The 15770-nt window shown below is 50.6% G+C and overlaps 7 protein-coding genes across 7 annotated transcripts; 5 read left to right on the top strand and 2 right to left on the bottom strand.

Moving 5' to 3' along the window:
* Positions 1-451: 451 nt before the first annotated feature.
* On the top strand, positions 452-1971 carry LTS14_000730 (uncharacterized protein; the record flags this gene model as incomplete). The annotated part of the gene is made up of 5 exons (XM_064833442.1): positions 452-694; positions 758-1029; positions 1082-1432; positions 1485-1765; positions 1916-1971. The coding sequence occupies 5 exons, from the start codon at positions 452-454 to the stop codon at positions 1969-1971; spliced, it is 1203 nt and encodes a 400-aa protein (XP_064698403.1).
* Positions 1972-2478: 507 nt separating this feature from the next.
* LTS14_000729 (uncharacterized protein) lies at positions 2479-3081 on the top strand (the record flags this gene model as incomplete). Its single annotated transcript, XM_064833441.1, has 2 exons — positions 2479-2871; positions 2926-3081. 2 exons carry the CDS (start codon positions 2479-2481, stop codon positions 3079-3081), a joined length of 549 nt encoding a protein of 182 aa, XP_064698402.1.
* A 2028-nt stretch (positions 3082-5109) lies between these two features.
* Positions 5110-6682, bottom strand: LTS14_000728 (uncharacterized protein; the record flags this gene model as incomplete). Its single annotated transcript, XM_064833440.1, has 2 exons — positions 5110-6558; positions 6608-6682. The coding sequence occupies 2 exons, from the start codon at positions 6680-6682 to the stop codon at positions 5110-5112; spliced, it is 1524 nt and encodes a 507-aa protein (XP_064698401.1).
* Positions 6683-8130: 1448 nt separating this feature from the next.
* LTS14_000727 (uncharacterized protein) lies at positions 8131-9241 on the bottom strand (the record flags this gene model as incomplete). Its single annotated transcript, XM_064833439.1, has 6 exons — positions 8131-8457; positions 8539-8618; positions 8667-8723; positions 8774-8894; positions 8935-9042; positions 9095-9241. 6 exons carry the CDS (start codon positions 9239-9241, stop codon positions 8131-8133), a joined length of 840 nt encoding a protein of 279 aa, XP_064698400.1.
* Positions 9242-10034: 793 nt separating this feature from the next.
* Positions 10035-10639, top strand: LTS14_000726 (uncharacterized protein; the record flags this gene model as incomplete). Its single annotated transcript, XM_064833438.1, has 2 exons — positions 10035-10486; positions 10522-10639. 2 exons carry the CDS (start codon positions 10035-10037, stop codon positions 10637-10639), a joined length of 570 nt encoding a protein of 189 aa, XP_064698399.1.
* A 417-nt stretch (positions 10640-11056) lies between these two features.
* LTS14_000725 (uncharacterized protein) lies at positions 11057-11821 on the top strand (the record flags this gene model as incomplete). Its single annotated transcript, XM_064833437.1, has 2 exons — positions 11057-11274; positions 11428-11821. 2 exons carry the CDS (start codon positions 11057-11059, stop codon positions 11819-11821), a joined length of 612 nt encoding a protein of 203 aa, XP_064698398.1.
* Positions 11822-12196: 375 nt separating this feature from the next.
* Positions 12197-13887, top strand: LTS14_000724 (uncharacterized protein; the record flags this gene model as incomplete). The annotated part of the gene is made up of 5 exons (XM_064833436.1): positions 12197-12325; positions 12374-12643; positions 12708-13544; positions 13594-13676; positions 13728-13887. The coding sequence occupies 5 exons, from the start codon at positions 12197-12199 to the stop codon at positions 13885-13887; spliced, it is 1479 nt and encodes a 492-aa protein (XP_064698397.1).
* Between the last annotated feature and the right edge of the window lie 1883 nt (positions 13888-15770).

The following is a 15770-nucleotide window of genomic DNA, read 5'->3' as shown; positions in this document are numbered from 1 at the left end:
CATTGCGTGCCTTCCAGCCCAGGCCGGACGAGGCCCAGTATAGACAGCAGCCTCGCATGTCCTCCTTGTTAGCTTGGCAATGTGCTGCGGACGAATACGGCAGCAGATATGCATCGGGTTGGATTTCCTTCCGGCTAGATCTTACGAGATTACTGCTTGTTATACGGCTGAGCCGCCAATGCCCAGCGACAGGACATTGCACGCCATAGCCTCAGCTCGCGAACATGCTCGTTGCGACATCAGATCTGCGAGATGAAAAGTGTGGAGGTACTCATCGATGGAGGTTATAAAGGCAGGTAGTACCACGTCTTCTCCCAACCCATCACCATCATCCAGCGATTTGGTCATACTCTATTCCTCCCAATCTCACACCCCTCGTGTTTGGACTGCGAAGATTAGCTACAGTCGCTCCCCGTTTCCACTTCACACCACCCACGAACCAGCGTTCAGGATGTGGACTCCATACACGAGCGCCGCGCTCTTCTGCGCCTTCAGCTCGCACGCTGCCGGTTGCCCTCCAGATCCATACAACGGTACCGCTGCCGATGGAACTGTTGCTCTCACCCAGCCTTACTACCCCACCACCGCTGACTGCGTGGAATACAACATTCTCGTCTCCGTCTCCTACGAGCGGGCCATTTTCAACTTCACCCACTGGGAGGACAACTACGCATTGGAGCAGTTTTTTGCAGATGTAGGCTCCGCAATTCTGCTATGAGAGCGTAACGCATCGTAGAACAGTGCTGACATTTGGTAGGTGACTACACGACCCAGTGCCGGCTTCCCCGGGATCGTCAGTGGTACGGAGCTGACCCAGGCGAATTACACGATCGCTGCGTCTTTCTGCACACCCAAGAAGCCGAATGGCAAGGAGAAGAATGTCATTCTTGCTACCCATGGGATCGGCCCGGCGAGGGAGCATTGGAATTCGTCTTACCAGCCGAAAGAGTACAGCTTTGTGCAGTATGCCGTTGAGAAAGGGTTCTCGGTATTCTTCTATGATCGTGTGGGGTGTGGTGACTCTTCGGTGTAAGTCGTTGTCTCTGGTTCTTGCGGGATAGATTGCTGACGCTATCTGTAGTGAGTCTGGGTATGTGACGCAGCTCAACACGCACATTGCTGTTTTGCAAGAGCTCTCCAAGGTGGTTCGCTCAGGTCAATACACTGGAGCCGTTGGCCAGCCGTCTAAGGTCATATTACAAGGATTCAGCTTTGGCTCGTACATCGTTCACAACGCCATCGCAGCTACACCGGAAATTGCAGATGCCGTTGTCTTGACTGCCATCGGGCTCAATCTCACCCTCGGTATCAACGCCAATGGCTTGGTCCGCTCCTTCGTCAACCGCATCGCTTCGCTACAGAACCCTCAGCGCTTTGGAGAGCTTGATACTGGTTACTGGTCTTGGGTTGATAAGTATGCTCTGGCTGAGAAGTGAGTACACTATCATGCTTGTTGCCGGGGGTGTCGACTGACACAGCACCAGCTACTTCCGCTATCCCTACTACGATCCCGGCGCCGTCGACTTCGTGGAATCGACCAAAGCACCGTATTCGGTGGCTGAATTTCTGACCTTTCCCACCGTCGCCGATGCCTCGAACTTCACCGGTGCTGCCCTGGCCATCACGGCGGAGACTGACTATATCGTCTGTGATGGCTACTGCCCGGGTGTCTTCGACGAGCCGGGAAGAACATACTACAAGAACGCCAAGCCGTTCGTGCCGTACTTGCACCCTGATTGCTCACACCACCTGAACTTCCACCACAGTAAGTTGATGCCCTACATTGCCAATCGGCTCTGTTCTTGCGGTTTGTCGAGCAGCGCCATAACTGCTTTCTTTGTTTACATACACACCTACATGTCCAAAGTCGTCCTTACATATAGAGACCAAGCTGACGTGAGTCCCTTTCCTCTAGACGCAACCGGAGCGTTCGGGGTCATCACGGACTTCCTAGCCGAGAACGTGTTCTAGATGGATGTCTTTGAGGCCAGGGGGAAAACAGTTTATGGAGGGATTCATCAGCTATGATTGGGGAGTGATGGTTTTGTTCTGATTTCTTGATTCATGATGATGATGGACGCTCGTTTTGCTCACTTGGTTTGGCCTCAGATGCCATAGGTTTCTAGTCATTCGATAGATTGGTTAATTATTCACCTCGAGTTTCAGTCACTCGATAGATCAATTACTCGTTCGTTTCGTCCCGATATCGCTATGTAAGACGATGTTACATCGACAGATTCTGTTGGCTGTTGCATTGCACGATCACATGCCATCGAGAAAAGAAGGCACAAGTCGCCACCTTGACCAACGTCATCGTGCATAATGTGGCGTGATGAGGGGCAGGGGCGTTTGCATAGTAGTGTCCATCTCTATCTTTCTCTCCAGCCTTGCAACCACAATCGTACGTTTCCTTTTCCACACACGTCTACGAGGCATATCATACCACTCTCTCACAGAAATTCACACAGCACCGCCACGATGAATTCCAACAAGTCCCTTGTCGATCAGGCCAAGGAGTCCGTCGACCAGACCTCCAAGACAGCAGGCTCCTACGCCGACTCGGCCCAGAAGAATCTGCAGCAGACTGCGGACCAGACTTCCAAGACGGCCAGCTCTTACACCGACTCCGCTCAGAAGAACCTGCAGCAGACTGCGGACCAGACATCCAACACTGCCAGCTCTTACACCGATTCGGCCCAGAAGAATCTCCAGCAGACGGCCGACCAGACTTCCAAGACAGCCAGCTCTTATGCCGATTCGGCCCAGAAGAATATGCAGCAGACAGCCGAGCAGGCTTCCAAGAGTGCTCAGGAGACCGCAAACCAGACTCAGGCGGCGGGTGCAAGTTACCTCGCTACAGCGGGACAATACGTGAGTTATTGTCTCATCATCATTGGTTGTACATACGCTGACTCTGATTTACAGGTGGCCGCTGGTCTCGAGCAAGCCGGCCAGGTTATCGGCAATGCCGGCGACAGCATGGGAGGGCAGGGCTCGGCGATTGCAGGTTACGCACACGCAGCTGAGAAAACTGCAAAAGATGCCGCCGAACAAGTACAGCATGCCACCACTAAGAAGTGACGAAGAGGTGACACCAGCAGGAGGGGCGGGCAAGAGCCCACCAGAGATGGCTTAGAATGGTCAGAATGATGGCATGTCATGGAATGACACCACCAAGACAATGATGATATAATACCCAAGCATGAGTGATAGAATCAGCGTTGGACGAGATGAGTGGCCTGACATAATCCCATGTTATCAGCAGCCCTTTTATAGCACTATTCTTGCCAGTGAAGACGACGTTGATACACCTCAAGCAAGTTCCCAAGGCGACGTGGCTTGTGTGCATCTCCCAGCACTCAGTATGGCTGGACGATCTTGAGTGCTATGGTCACCTGATCTAACCTAAACTAGACCGCCAGGCATAAGGTTGGAATCAAGTCAGAGCGACACCAACGCGCGCGTAATAATCTTTCATGGAACGCTTTTGATGACATCCTTTGTAGGGCAGCAAGAACGCCGTACCAGGCCTCCGGTGACCAGACCCTTCCCGAGGCGAGCGGGAGTCGTTATGTTGGATTCGCTGCTGGGGGCCTACATGGTAGAGGCTGGCGACAGTCTGAGCGGCCCAGACGGCGTCCGGTCTCAACCATTAGAGAAGATGACTCGCAAATCGCCAGCAGCCCACCACTGTATCAGCACAGTGACATGAAATTCTTCTTCACTCGTGCTGCTTTCCTGGGGCATGATGGCCACGAAGCTGTGGAAGATGTCGATGTGTGGCGTATCGGCCGTAAGAGCTTGCTTTCCATTTACAACTACAGCGGGCACACTGACATTAACTTCAGCACAAAATAGACCTGTCCAACGCAGACAATGCGACTTTTTGTTGTGTCGAGGACGATGCGCCTCTGCTGCCTATTTGGACTGCTCGAGATTTGCCGCAACACGACGCATAGGTCGCTCAAACCGAGACTCCATGGACCGTTCTCACAGCTCCCGCTATGAGTGAGCTCGATGACATTGAGCCTACCGGGGCATTTGTAACACTTATCCAGGACCACTTCCTTGTTTGACAAGCTACTCGGAGCTGGAAGATTGCTCGGCGGGGCCAGGTGGTGCCCATAGAAACATTCCGGTACAGGTCATTGAGAGCGACCCGCCAAGAGCGCTAAGCTGCCTGGGGACGGATGGAAAGCTTCTGGAGTCGTGGTCAATGGAGGCTCAAACCTATGGCGATCCTGTCATCGCTCTACTCGGAAGTAGTTTCCGCAACTGGCCATTCGAGTCAATACCATTCGAACAAGCACAGTCCTGGGCGAGGAGGAAACTGACGTTTCTCAGAATCAAAATGGATGATTGCTGCAAGCTCGCACGAAGCTGAGCGGAGAGTAGAGTATTTACAAAACTACGAAGAAGAGCAGAGGAGTGGTGGTGTAGAGTTCGGCGATATTCCGAAGACCACATCATCCGACAGCCCGGGGAGCAGTATGAAGTAATGCAGCTCAAAGGCGTGTGGTGCAGGCGAAAACGAGGTGGTGGGTAGTGGGAAAGCGCCTGGAAGAAAGCACCACAAAGTCAATCTACAGGAACGTTGCCGTATCATAAACGCTCCCCACCAAGAGAGACTTCCCGCAAGGCCGAGCGCATCGAACGCTCCTCATAGAAACCCTCCCGGACCCCAGCAACAGGGCATTAGGCTCGGTGAGTCGACTCGCAAGTCCAGTGTGACAACACGTGTACGCTTCAACTTGCCGGATGGCCATCAGCATCGAATTGAGGGATCACAGTCTGTAGAGGCTTACCGCAAGCATTGGAGATTGACGAAGTCGCTGCAGCAGAAGTATGACAAAGCTCGTGACTTCTGGTCGGTTTGCAGAAAGGTATCATCACTGATCGAGAGGCTAAGCGAAAGCTCTGGGCCGAGCAGAAGGGGAGGAAACAGCGAATTGTGTAAGGCAAACTACATTCGAATTAGGCCTGTGACGTACGCTTTGCTGAGAAGACCGCCATCTGGGCGCAGCTGATGTTAGCTACTCAGCTAGTATCGATAAAATTGGCCAGGCTAGGCGAAAGAGCGACGGAAGTGCTTAGCAACTCGATATCACGTTACGGTGGTAGCAGTCCCTTCATCTTCATCGTACCATGCTCCTCCGCACGTATTATCAGGTTCTGTACGTTCAGCTTTGACCCATATTGCCCTGCTTCGGCCAGCCCTGGTATCACCTGCGCGATCTTGCACAGACTAGGCGCACCTGTCTTCCGCAGACGAGCCACTCGAAGATCGTTTGCGATGAGGCAGGCATCACACCAACCCATTTCGGGATATGCTTGCTGTTGTTCGAAAACATTGCGTGCAAGTTGTAGACAAAGACCAAGTGTGAATGGCTGCACTATACGGTCTCCTTGTGTGAACGAGAGCGAGGCCATGCAGAGTTGTCGTGCCAAGTCCCGCGCTCTTTGCTCAGTCGCGTATCGAGCCCCGGCTACCATACTGTGAGTCGTGACGGGATGGAAGTGCCAGATTCGCAAAACAGTGCATTCGGCTATTAGGCACAGGAGGGTACGCATCAGTAGCTTCTGGACCTCAATCTCTTTCTCGCCAACGAAAGGGAGGTACAGCCGGGGGAAGACCCGAGACTCTTGCAGTGCGCAATGCTCTTCTGCTGGTCCTTGTAGCCAGGGTGTCAATGCATCAAGGCTGGCGCTCTTGAACCGCACATCCCGGAAGAGATCTTTGCCTTGTTGTATGGTAAGCTGTAACGACCTCACAATTTTCATGAGTTCGTCGGTCTGGTCGGCGAGCAGGGCTTTGTCCGTTCGTCCTAGCAAAGCAGGAAGCTCGTAAAAGACACTGACTACACGGGTCCATCCTAGCGACCCCGTCTCGAGCCAAGCAGGATCAATATTCCACGCCCGCCGTTTGACGATCCCTACCCAGAGTCCATTGAGCATCGTATGCCGCGCAAGACCTTGGTGCACAGCGCCTGGTGCGGAAAGGGATGTGAGGTTTCCACCGTACGTGGCAAAGATCTGGTGAATGCCAAGGATATGACCCACCCAACTGTCGTCCGATGTGGGCGAATCGGAGACGAGTGGATCGTGAAGATGTGTCAGCAAGGCTATGGTAGCCATAAGCTCGTGCATATCCTGCGGCTTTACTCCCGGCGACTGCGGCTGGAAGTGAAGCGAGAACTGCAGTAGACCTAGTAGTCGTGTGTATGAGACCTGGGATTCGTGGAGTATGCTTTGGTTGTGCGTGGCGAAGGCTAGATGTGCAAGGCCGACTGTACGCTTGGCCCTCTTCAGTAAGGCAGTGGAAGGTGACGTCCCCGCTAGAGTATGTAGGTAGGAGACCTTTCGCCAAACAGGGATCGTTGCCGGCACAAAAAAATCGAAGAAAAAGGAAAACATTTGCGCGTCTAACATGTCTGCGTCTGGGATCGCAGAATACAGCAGCGGTCGGTTGCGGGTAGTGGACGCCATCTTGGCTCTTGCGAGCTGTAGATGCGTCTCGTCATGTTCCCCATTGGTCTTGCTGGAAGATGTTCTGCCATGCTGCTGATTATAAGCTCTAAAAGCTTTCAAGAAGATCAAGGGTACTTACTGCAGATTTGGTCTTCGGCCCCCTACGTCGCCCTTTATGGCTGGTGGCGACGTTGTTACTGTGGTCCTCGGTCATCATGGTCAGCGGATCTGCAGTCGAATGCCTTGCAGTACGGGTCAGCAGTGGTTCTGTAAAGCATCTTTTGTCCGCACTGCTATGCTGATTAAGGCATCTCGCTTAAGTGTCCTAGCTGCTGAATAAGCGCCAAGGCTCCAAGCGCAGAGAGGTCCTGCGCAGAACTCTCAGCAACCTCTCCTCTTGCAGAGAGAAGCTGGAGACTTGGGCGAAGCTGTGGGGTATCGATGAGGCCCGATTTGAGGTTATCAAGACGTTGCTTCGAGTATCTCTGCATCAGTGATGCTGTGTAAAGTCAGCCGTTATCAAGACCACTCACGACCAGTGTTCTCATGTGATTGTTTGAGGGGGTCTTGATGTTTTGGCCCCGACTACTATCGGTGTGTGTGGGATTTCGGATGTCCAAGTAGCGCTAGTGTACGAGATGCATGGAGAGCTCTAACAGGAAGGAAGATTGCAAGACCTTCTGCACTCGAGACTCTCATGCGGCGACGAAGGTACGTCATAAGCTGAAGACTCTGCTTCTGATCACCACTAAATAGTGTCTTGTCCGTTACTGAAGTCGTCGAACGTACGCCACCGGCCCAACATAGTGCTTTCTGCCAACTGCCATAAAGTAGCAGATGCTGAACAAAACCACGATACCAAAGATTAGGATCGACCAGTTCATACTGACCACATTCAAACCCGCACTAGCCGGGAAAGGTGGAAAAAATGAAATCGCGAATATCAAAGACAGAAAACCCAATGCCACCAGGTTGATCATCAGGCCGAATGTCTTGCCCAGGTCGAAGCGAGACGGCAAGATCTCTTTCCCGCCGAGGCGTCGCCAGACCATACAAGCTATGCAAATGATGTAGGAGATAGTCAGGGTTCCGGTGCCGAGACTAGTGACTGAGTTGAATGCCACGGTGCTTCCGATATTGATGAGGGCAATTATTGCGGCGAAGAAGAAGCTGACGATTAGAGAATTTACGGGTACGTCGAGGCCGGGACGAACCTGGAGACGTCAATCCATGCGCGAGGTGATATCTGTCTTGAGAAGCAGCTCACTTTCGCCACCCAAGCACCAAATGGTACGCCATGGTCTCTTGCAAATGCGTATAGCTGCCGGGATGAGCCCGCCATGACTGTAATGCAGCTACAAGCTGACAAGATGATTATCAAAGCTGTCATCGTATTTGCAGCAGCAAGGGAGCCGGTTGTGTTGTAGGACATTTGGATGAATGCGTAGCCGGTAGGTGTGGTAAGAACTGTCTGTCAGCAGCTGATGGTGAGGGTGTGTTACTTTGCTTTGACCTACCAGATTCCGCGTCACCAATGCAGTAACAGATCGTGATGAGCATGATCCACATGAGAGCTCCGTTGAGCACTGTGGCCACTGTCATCACTCGAGGCAATGTCCATGCAGCATCTGTCAGCTCTTCCGCCATATGCGCTTCAACAAATTAGCTGCCATTCTCGTCCCATTTTCCTGTTCGACGCCAAAACTTGCCAGCGGCATCAGCACCAAGGAGAGGTGCAACACTAGCCACGATGCCCACCAGACACGATAGTCCTTGACTCGACCAGCCCGAATTGACAAATGTGGTCCATACTTGAGCAGATGGTGTCTTTGGCGCCAACACCCAGAGTGGGATGAGGATACACAGGAAGCCTAGAAGGTGTATGACGAGTACGATGTATTCGAGCAGAGGTAGACTGTGGGCCAGGAATGTGTTGAATAGGACTGCCAAGGCCAACATTCCGAGAATGAGAAGCGTGCCGTGCCATCGCTGTGCAACGTACCCACAGTCGTTGTTAGCTGACTCCATACATTCGCATGTACTGTGAGCTCACCACTCGTAGTTGAGCACCAGGAGGCCTTGGATCTGCGTGCCTACCAGGAAGCCGGAGAAAGCTACACCTGTCTGCCAGCCGAGTACGCCGAGCCAGCCTAGTCTGGTGGTCAGATCTGGAGCGAGTAGAGATCCAATGCACCTACCAACGATGTAGCTCAAAAACTTCTGGTGCTTCCTGGGCGCAAACTCGCTGACCCAGTCTGGTCCATCAGCAGATATCCTCAGGTGGTACAGGCTATTTGCAACATACGATACTGTCCACCACTAGTGGGTGCCATACTGCCCATCTCACCCAATGAAGCATAGACGGCGATGAACCCGACCCACGTAGCCAAGTTCGTATAGAGAACGCCAGCGGATCCACCGTTTCCCTGATCAACGTGTCGGTATCAATGCGCCTGACCAACATGCGCAGCCTAACGCACTTAGCAGGCCTAGTGACGCCGTGCTCAATATGCCCTCCCAAGAACACATCAGGATGAGCGAGAAGCCGAACATCGAGACGGTACGGAAGTCTCGCTACAGATTTGTTAGTTTATGGCTGAGAAGTCCAAGTGCCTGGGAAACATACGCGAACCTCCTGGACTTTACCCATTTTTCTCATATCAAGCTGGTCTGCGCTTGCGCCCTTCTTGACAATGTGGCTGTCATCTTCGAAGCTATCTCCTGCTCGGGGTGCGGCATCGCTGGTAGTCGCTGATTTCTCAGTGCTTGCCATGGTAGTTGTGGTTGCCTTTGGGCTGCAATAGAATGTCAACCTTCAGCCTTGTGGATTGTGATGGCGAAGGTCTTTAACAACGTCGTGTGCTTCCATGCTATATGCAGTACCTTGCAGCTTGCTCCTCAATCTGCCGCCAAACTTCATGGCTGGCAGATAGCAAAGGTTTACATTGACCGACCCTGGAGATACGGATCTTTGCAAGGCGATTACCCTGCATGTTCTCCGCATCTGGCTTAGATGCAACATGAGTGTATCACAGTAGATGTCTTGGCCTGCAGGTTATCCCTGATAGGCACAAGCTCAGGAGGATGTATCCGTCTGATATTGATTACCGTGCGGGATATCTTCATCATGTAGCGGTGTCTGCTGATGCCCACGACAGGTAAAATGGAGCCAAGGAAGCGATCGCGAGTGGGTGGAGTCACGATTTTGGTCTACACATTCATATCTCATCAACTCTGGGCTCTGACGAGATCTTGCCTCCACTCCATAATCTATTCCAGTGGTCTTACTGGCTATGTTCCACTCTCGGCGCGCGTCCCGCTCTTGGCTAGCGGCCCGACGATCTCCCGCATCGTCTCTGTTGTCACTTGGCACAGCGTTTCCTCTCCAATTACCAAGCCCACGAGCATATAAACCACCACTACCGATTGCCACAAAGCGATGACCACCGGTATATTGCCTCGGGGGTGCAGTGACACCATCAAACCATACAACTAAGCAAGTAGAACATCACTTCCACTCACCTCCCACTTTCCAGCCCCGCAAGCACTCAGCCCGTTGTACAATCATGTCCACTCTCTGTTTGATATCTATCTTCGTGACGACTACTCTGGCCGTCAACTACCCGCCAATTCCCAGCGTTGGAATTTCGCCAGTCCAGCAACGCATTGCGATCAATGGACCCAGCTCCATGACGGTCGGATGGAACACCTACCAAAAGTTGGCGCAACCATGCGTCCAATATGGTACATCGAGTACCAATCTCAGCCTACAGAGTTGTAGTAGTACTTCCATTACATTCGTATCCTCACGAATATTCTCGAACGCAGTTACTCTCACAGGTCGAATGCCGGCTACGACTTACTACTACAAGATCGTGCCAGGAAACTCGACTGTGGACCACTTCCTGAGCCCTCGCGCTGCCGGTGACACGACTCCATTCAACATGGCGGTAGTCGTCGATCTCGGGGAAGCGGCGCTGACGGATTCACTACGAACGAGCGGGACACTATCCCGCAAGTGCAGCCTGCGCTGCAGCATACTACTATCGGCAGCCTCGCTCAGAATGCCGATTCGTACGAAGTCGTAGTGCATCCTGGCGACTTCGCCTATGCTGATGACTGGTATCTTCGCCTCGGCAAACTTCTTGATGGGAAATTGCTTATGAAGTAAGCAGAGCAATAATGTGACCATTGATGAGAGGCGTTGGACTCTGAGTTATGCATAGGCTATACTCGAGACCTTCTATGAACAGCTTGCCCCTGTAAGCAACATATGGCTACGGGCTCTGTGGTCTCTCCTGAGACATATGCTAAATTCACACATCCCGATTTAGGTGGCTGGACGCGAGCCGTACATGGCTAGCCCTGGCAATCACGAGGCAGATTGCACGGAATTTGACCACACGAGGTACGCAGATGACGAGGTCTGTTCAGTGACTGATCAATACTGAATCGACGACTCCCAGCGGACTTTGTCCCGAAGGTACATGATTTTGAGGGAAACACGCCTTGGTGGAGAGTCTCGCTAATCGAAGCCGCTACAGGACAGAGCAACTTCACCGACTTTATGAACCGCCTCGGACACACCATGCCGACTGCATTCCCATCCAGCTCGAAGAACAGCACCGCCCGAAGCAATGCTGCCAAGGCCCAGTCGTTGGCTAATCCACCATTTTGGTACTCGTTCGAGTATGGCATGGCGCACGTCACCATGTTCGACACCGAAACCGACTTTCCGAATGCACCTGACGGGCAGGGTGGCTCGGCGGGAATCAATGGTGGAGCTTTTGGCTTCAGTGGCCAGCAGTAAGCATTATCTAATGATGCATCTGAGTCATTGGCTATGGTGCTTACACTTACACTCAGGTTACAATTCTTGGCAGGAGACCTTGCAAGTGTCGATCGCACTGTGACACCCTAGCTCATCGTTGCCGGCCACAGACCATGGTAGAGCACTAGCGGATCTAAGAACATCTGCTCTCCCTGCAAAGCAGCGTTCGAATCCCTCTTCTATACTCACGCCGTCGATGTCGCTGTTTTCGGGCATGTCCATAATTCCCAGAGATTCAGTGCGATGCATAATAACATCGTCGATCCAGCGGGCTATAGCAATCCCAGGGCTCCAGTTTACATCGTCTCGGGTGGAGCTGGCAAGGTTGAGGGGTTGTCGAGCATCGGCGCTAACATGACGGGGAATCTCTGGGCTTATGCACATGATCTGAGCTACGCACAGCTAAAGATTATCGATTCTCAGCACCTTGGCATTGATTTCATCAGGAGCTCGACGAACGAGGTGCTTGATAGTAGTGTATTGATCAAGAGCCATAGTCAGGCATTTGTGGTGCAGGCTTAGCAATATTGGAAGTAGCAGGAGAATAATGAAAGTGGGAAGTCTACTTTTGCTATGTCCCTGGCATTCGGTTCCTCGTGCATTCACTGTAGATCTAATAGATTCACCTAAGCTGTTCTGCTCCTCGTGTGGCACGCCAAGTCATGAGCCCTGGTCTCTGACGCTGTAAGCATTTAGCCGCATGTATCATCAGAGGCGGGGTTATACAACAATGGACAATCTCCACGAGGGATCGACAGATGCTTCGGCACATGGCACCGCGTCAGCAGCCGTGCAATACGATGGAAGAACCGATCTCTACCTGACCACGACTTGTGATTGACAATCCGCACATGATCTTGGCTCAAGTATTCATACATCACAAAGCGCACTAAGACCATGGAGAAGTCTACGCCGTTGGCAGTGGAAGATTTTCAGCAAGCAGAGAAGAGTGACGGGCCATTACGACTTGACAAGTATGGCATGCCACTCTCACCACAGCCGTCAAAGTACAGTGATGACCCATTGGTGTGTCAATCTTCCTTCAGTCAAGATTCCGCTGACCATAGTTTCCAGAATTGGTCGCCGGCAGTCAAGCTTGCGGTCACGCTACAAGTCAGCTGGCTCGCCTTCCTGGGGCCGATGAGTGCTGCTGTCGCCAATCCAGCTTTTGTGCCTATTGGGAAGCACTTCAAGATAGGCACTGTACAGGCTTCGTACTCGCTCATGATGTACATTCTGTGGGCGGCATTTGGACCCCTGCTCAGCGTACCGCTAGCGAATAAATATGGGCGACGACCAGTGTATCTCGTCAGCAATCTTGTTGCTGGAGCCTGTAATGTTGCGGTGAGTACGAATTTTCTGCTTCAAAGATATTGGTAGGAGCGTATGCTGACTAGACCCTGCAAAGAGTGGCTACAGCACCAGCTGGGGCGGCGTCATGGCTACCAGAGCCATTGTTGGCATCTTCGCTGGTAGCCCCCCTGCTATAGGCGCAGCGACAATATGCGATCTGTACTTCCTCCATGAACGAGGCTTTTACATCGGCATCTTTACCTTCTTCCTCACCAACGGACCGCATACAGCATCGCTCATCGGCGGCTTCGTGGCCCAATACCTTGGTTGGAGCTACTGCTATACAATTCCAGGCTACATTCAGATCGGTACTTTCGTGATCACACTGTTCGCTTTGCCGGAGACGTTGTACTCCCGTCGCACCACCGATCACACGCTACGCACTTTCAAAGACTTGCTGCTGTTCCGAGCAGCACTTCCACCTCGAAAGCTGAGTTTGATCGACTTTGCAAGACCACTTTATATGGCGAGATACTTGACGGTGTTGCTCCCAGTATTGTATTACATGACAACCTTCGGCTATGGGTCGGTTCTTTTTGCTTCAACAGGCTCGCAGCTGTTCGCTCGGTATTATCACTTCGACACGGCACAGACCGGACTGATCCTCAGCATACCACTGCTCATAGGTAGCTTCGTTGGCGAGGCAAGCACAGGATGGTTCACTGATTGGCTGGTACGACGAGACGCTCGCAAGAGAGATGGCGTCAGACGTGCTGAAGCTCGGCTTGACGGGTTCTGGCTATCTCTGCTTGTGCCTGTTGGAGTGGTGATCGTAGGTGTTTGCATGTACCATCACAATACTGTGCCATGGATTGGCCCCGCTATGGGTATGGGGATCGCCAACCTTGGACTGCAGGCGGCGACTACAGTGACATATGCTTACACTACTGATGTATGTTGTCTTTGGATCGTGAAGCTTTCACGGGCTGACACTTCTCCAGCACTTCAAGCCGCAGAGCGCGGAGATCTCTTGTGTCATCAATTTTGCGCGGAGTATCTTCTCGGCTGTCATATCATTCTATGCGTAAGCACGATTTTGCAGGAGGACAGCACGCGGCTGGCTGACACTGTTCAGTATACCACTTGCAGACAAGGTCGATATTGCTAATGGTTGGGTGATCTTCGCATGCATCAATCTTGCCTTCTTCATTCCAGCGGTTTCGCTTCGATGGCTGGGAGGTAGCATATCACAGAAGACATGGCAAGCACCGCCCACTTTCCACGATGATATCTAGGTTGATGAGCTGGGATATTAAGACCTCAGTCATCACTAGCGGTCTGGTCTCTTACGACAGCTGGGGCATCGTCATCGATAGCGCCGTCCTTGAGGTCGAACAGATTGCTGAGTATGTGTTACATCAAATGAGACGGAAGGCTGCATTTGCATGGCCTGGCTTAACGCAATTTGCATAACCAAGCGGACATTGACGATTGCAGTAACACGAGAAGCGATGATTGACAAGATCTACGCCTGTGGCCGCCGAACTTTGGTAACCAAGCGAGTTTGATTGAATTACTCTACCCACCAATAAGTCGGCCATGTAGCTGGTTGACTGTATTGTTAGTGTGTCTAGGTAATTATAGTAACCTCGTCGCCTCGTTTTGAGAGCCGCAGAGATAGCTAGGTCGCTAGTCCCGTCGATTCGACTCCTTAGGAAGAGTAGTTTATCGTTATAGGTAAGCAAGTAGGTAAATATAGAGGAGGTTAAGGCACTAGCTAACAACAGACCTCTTTATAAGCAAGCTAAGCAAGTTGTTACTATTTACTTAAGTTAATTAGCTTATAAGCAAGTATAAGGCTATAGCTTAGCTTACTTAGCTTACTTGTTATTATCGCTATAGAGCTAGAACTACCGCTACTAAGGTATTATTATAGGGTATTTACTTTATTCTTAGTCTATTAGCTAATTAACTATTATAGCGCCTAAAGAGCTTAATATAGTTATTATATTATAGATACTATTATAATAATTAGTAGGATAAGCGAGTAGATAGGGAGATAGTAGCGGAGGCTTCCGCTCCTATAACTAATATAACTAATACTCCTTCGATTAGTTAGATTAGACGCTTCTAACTAAACTAACTACGCTACGATTAGTTAGATTAGTTAAGATATAAATACGATAGCTCTATCGTCTTCTCTAGGCTACCTTAGGGTAGCTAAACGCTAGTCTAGTATACTTAGCGGAACCTTTCTAACCCTACTAGTATAAAGCTATCGTCCTAGCTAGATCGCCTAAGTAATATAAGGCCTACGAGGCAACTAAATATTAGTAGGATCCTCCCTAAATCTAGTAAGGCGCGAAGCTATATAGTCTAGATTTTTAGTAGGATCCTATTTAGTAGGATCCGTACTTCTAGAATTACCTATAGGCGTCGTTCTATACGCTAAAATAGGATATATCTTACTCGTAGTACTCGATTATCTATCTAGTATTATTTCTAGTACGTCTAGATAGTATTTTATAGTACTAGAGTTAGAGTATAGGTATACGCTAGTAGTCGTCGGACGCGCGAGGGCGTATAGATATACGCCCGTACGTATAGGAGCGTAGAGTAAAGTATAGCCGCCCCCGCAAAGTTTAGCTACTCCTAAAGACTACTATAGTAGTAGTCTTTAACTTTACTTACCTTAACTCTTTAACTCTACTTACCTTAGCCCTCCCTACCCTCTATAAGCTATATATAGTATATATAACGTTAGAGTATATACGCTATAACTCCCTCTAACGTATTTATACCTAATACTTTAGCTTTAGCCTCTATATTATATAACTTTAGCGTACCCTTAAAGCTACGATATACTATCTACTTTCTATATTCTATAATATAGGTAGTAATAATAGAGTCTAGTAATACTTATACTACTCGATAACCTTCTCTACTCTCTTCTCTTTTCTTTCTACCCTCTACGCTATTTACTATCGTATTATTAGCTTCTTTATAGTAGGATTAGATTACGATATTAACCTATAATATTAACTATAGAGTAGGCTCTCTACCGCTAGACCTCGTACGACGTCTATTTACTTAGCGCTATACCTATTTACTTAGCGCGATACCTATTTACTTAGCGCGATACCTATTTACTTAGCGCTACGTCTATTTACTTAGCGCT

The sequence above is a fragment of the Recurvomyces mirabilis genome (assembly GCF_035927965.1).
Source record: "Recurvomyces mirabilis strain CCFEE 5264 chromosome Unknown scaffold_2, whole genome shotgun sequence".
NCBI classification, from domain to species: Eukaryota; Fungi; Ascomycota; class Dothideomycetes; order Mycosphaerellales; family Teratosphaeriaceae; genus Recurvomyces; species Recurvomyces mirabilis.
This window is presented reverse-complemented; position numbering and strand designations above follow the sequence as displayed.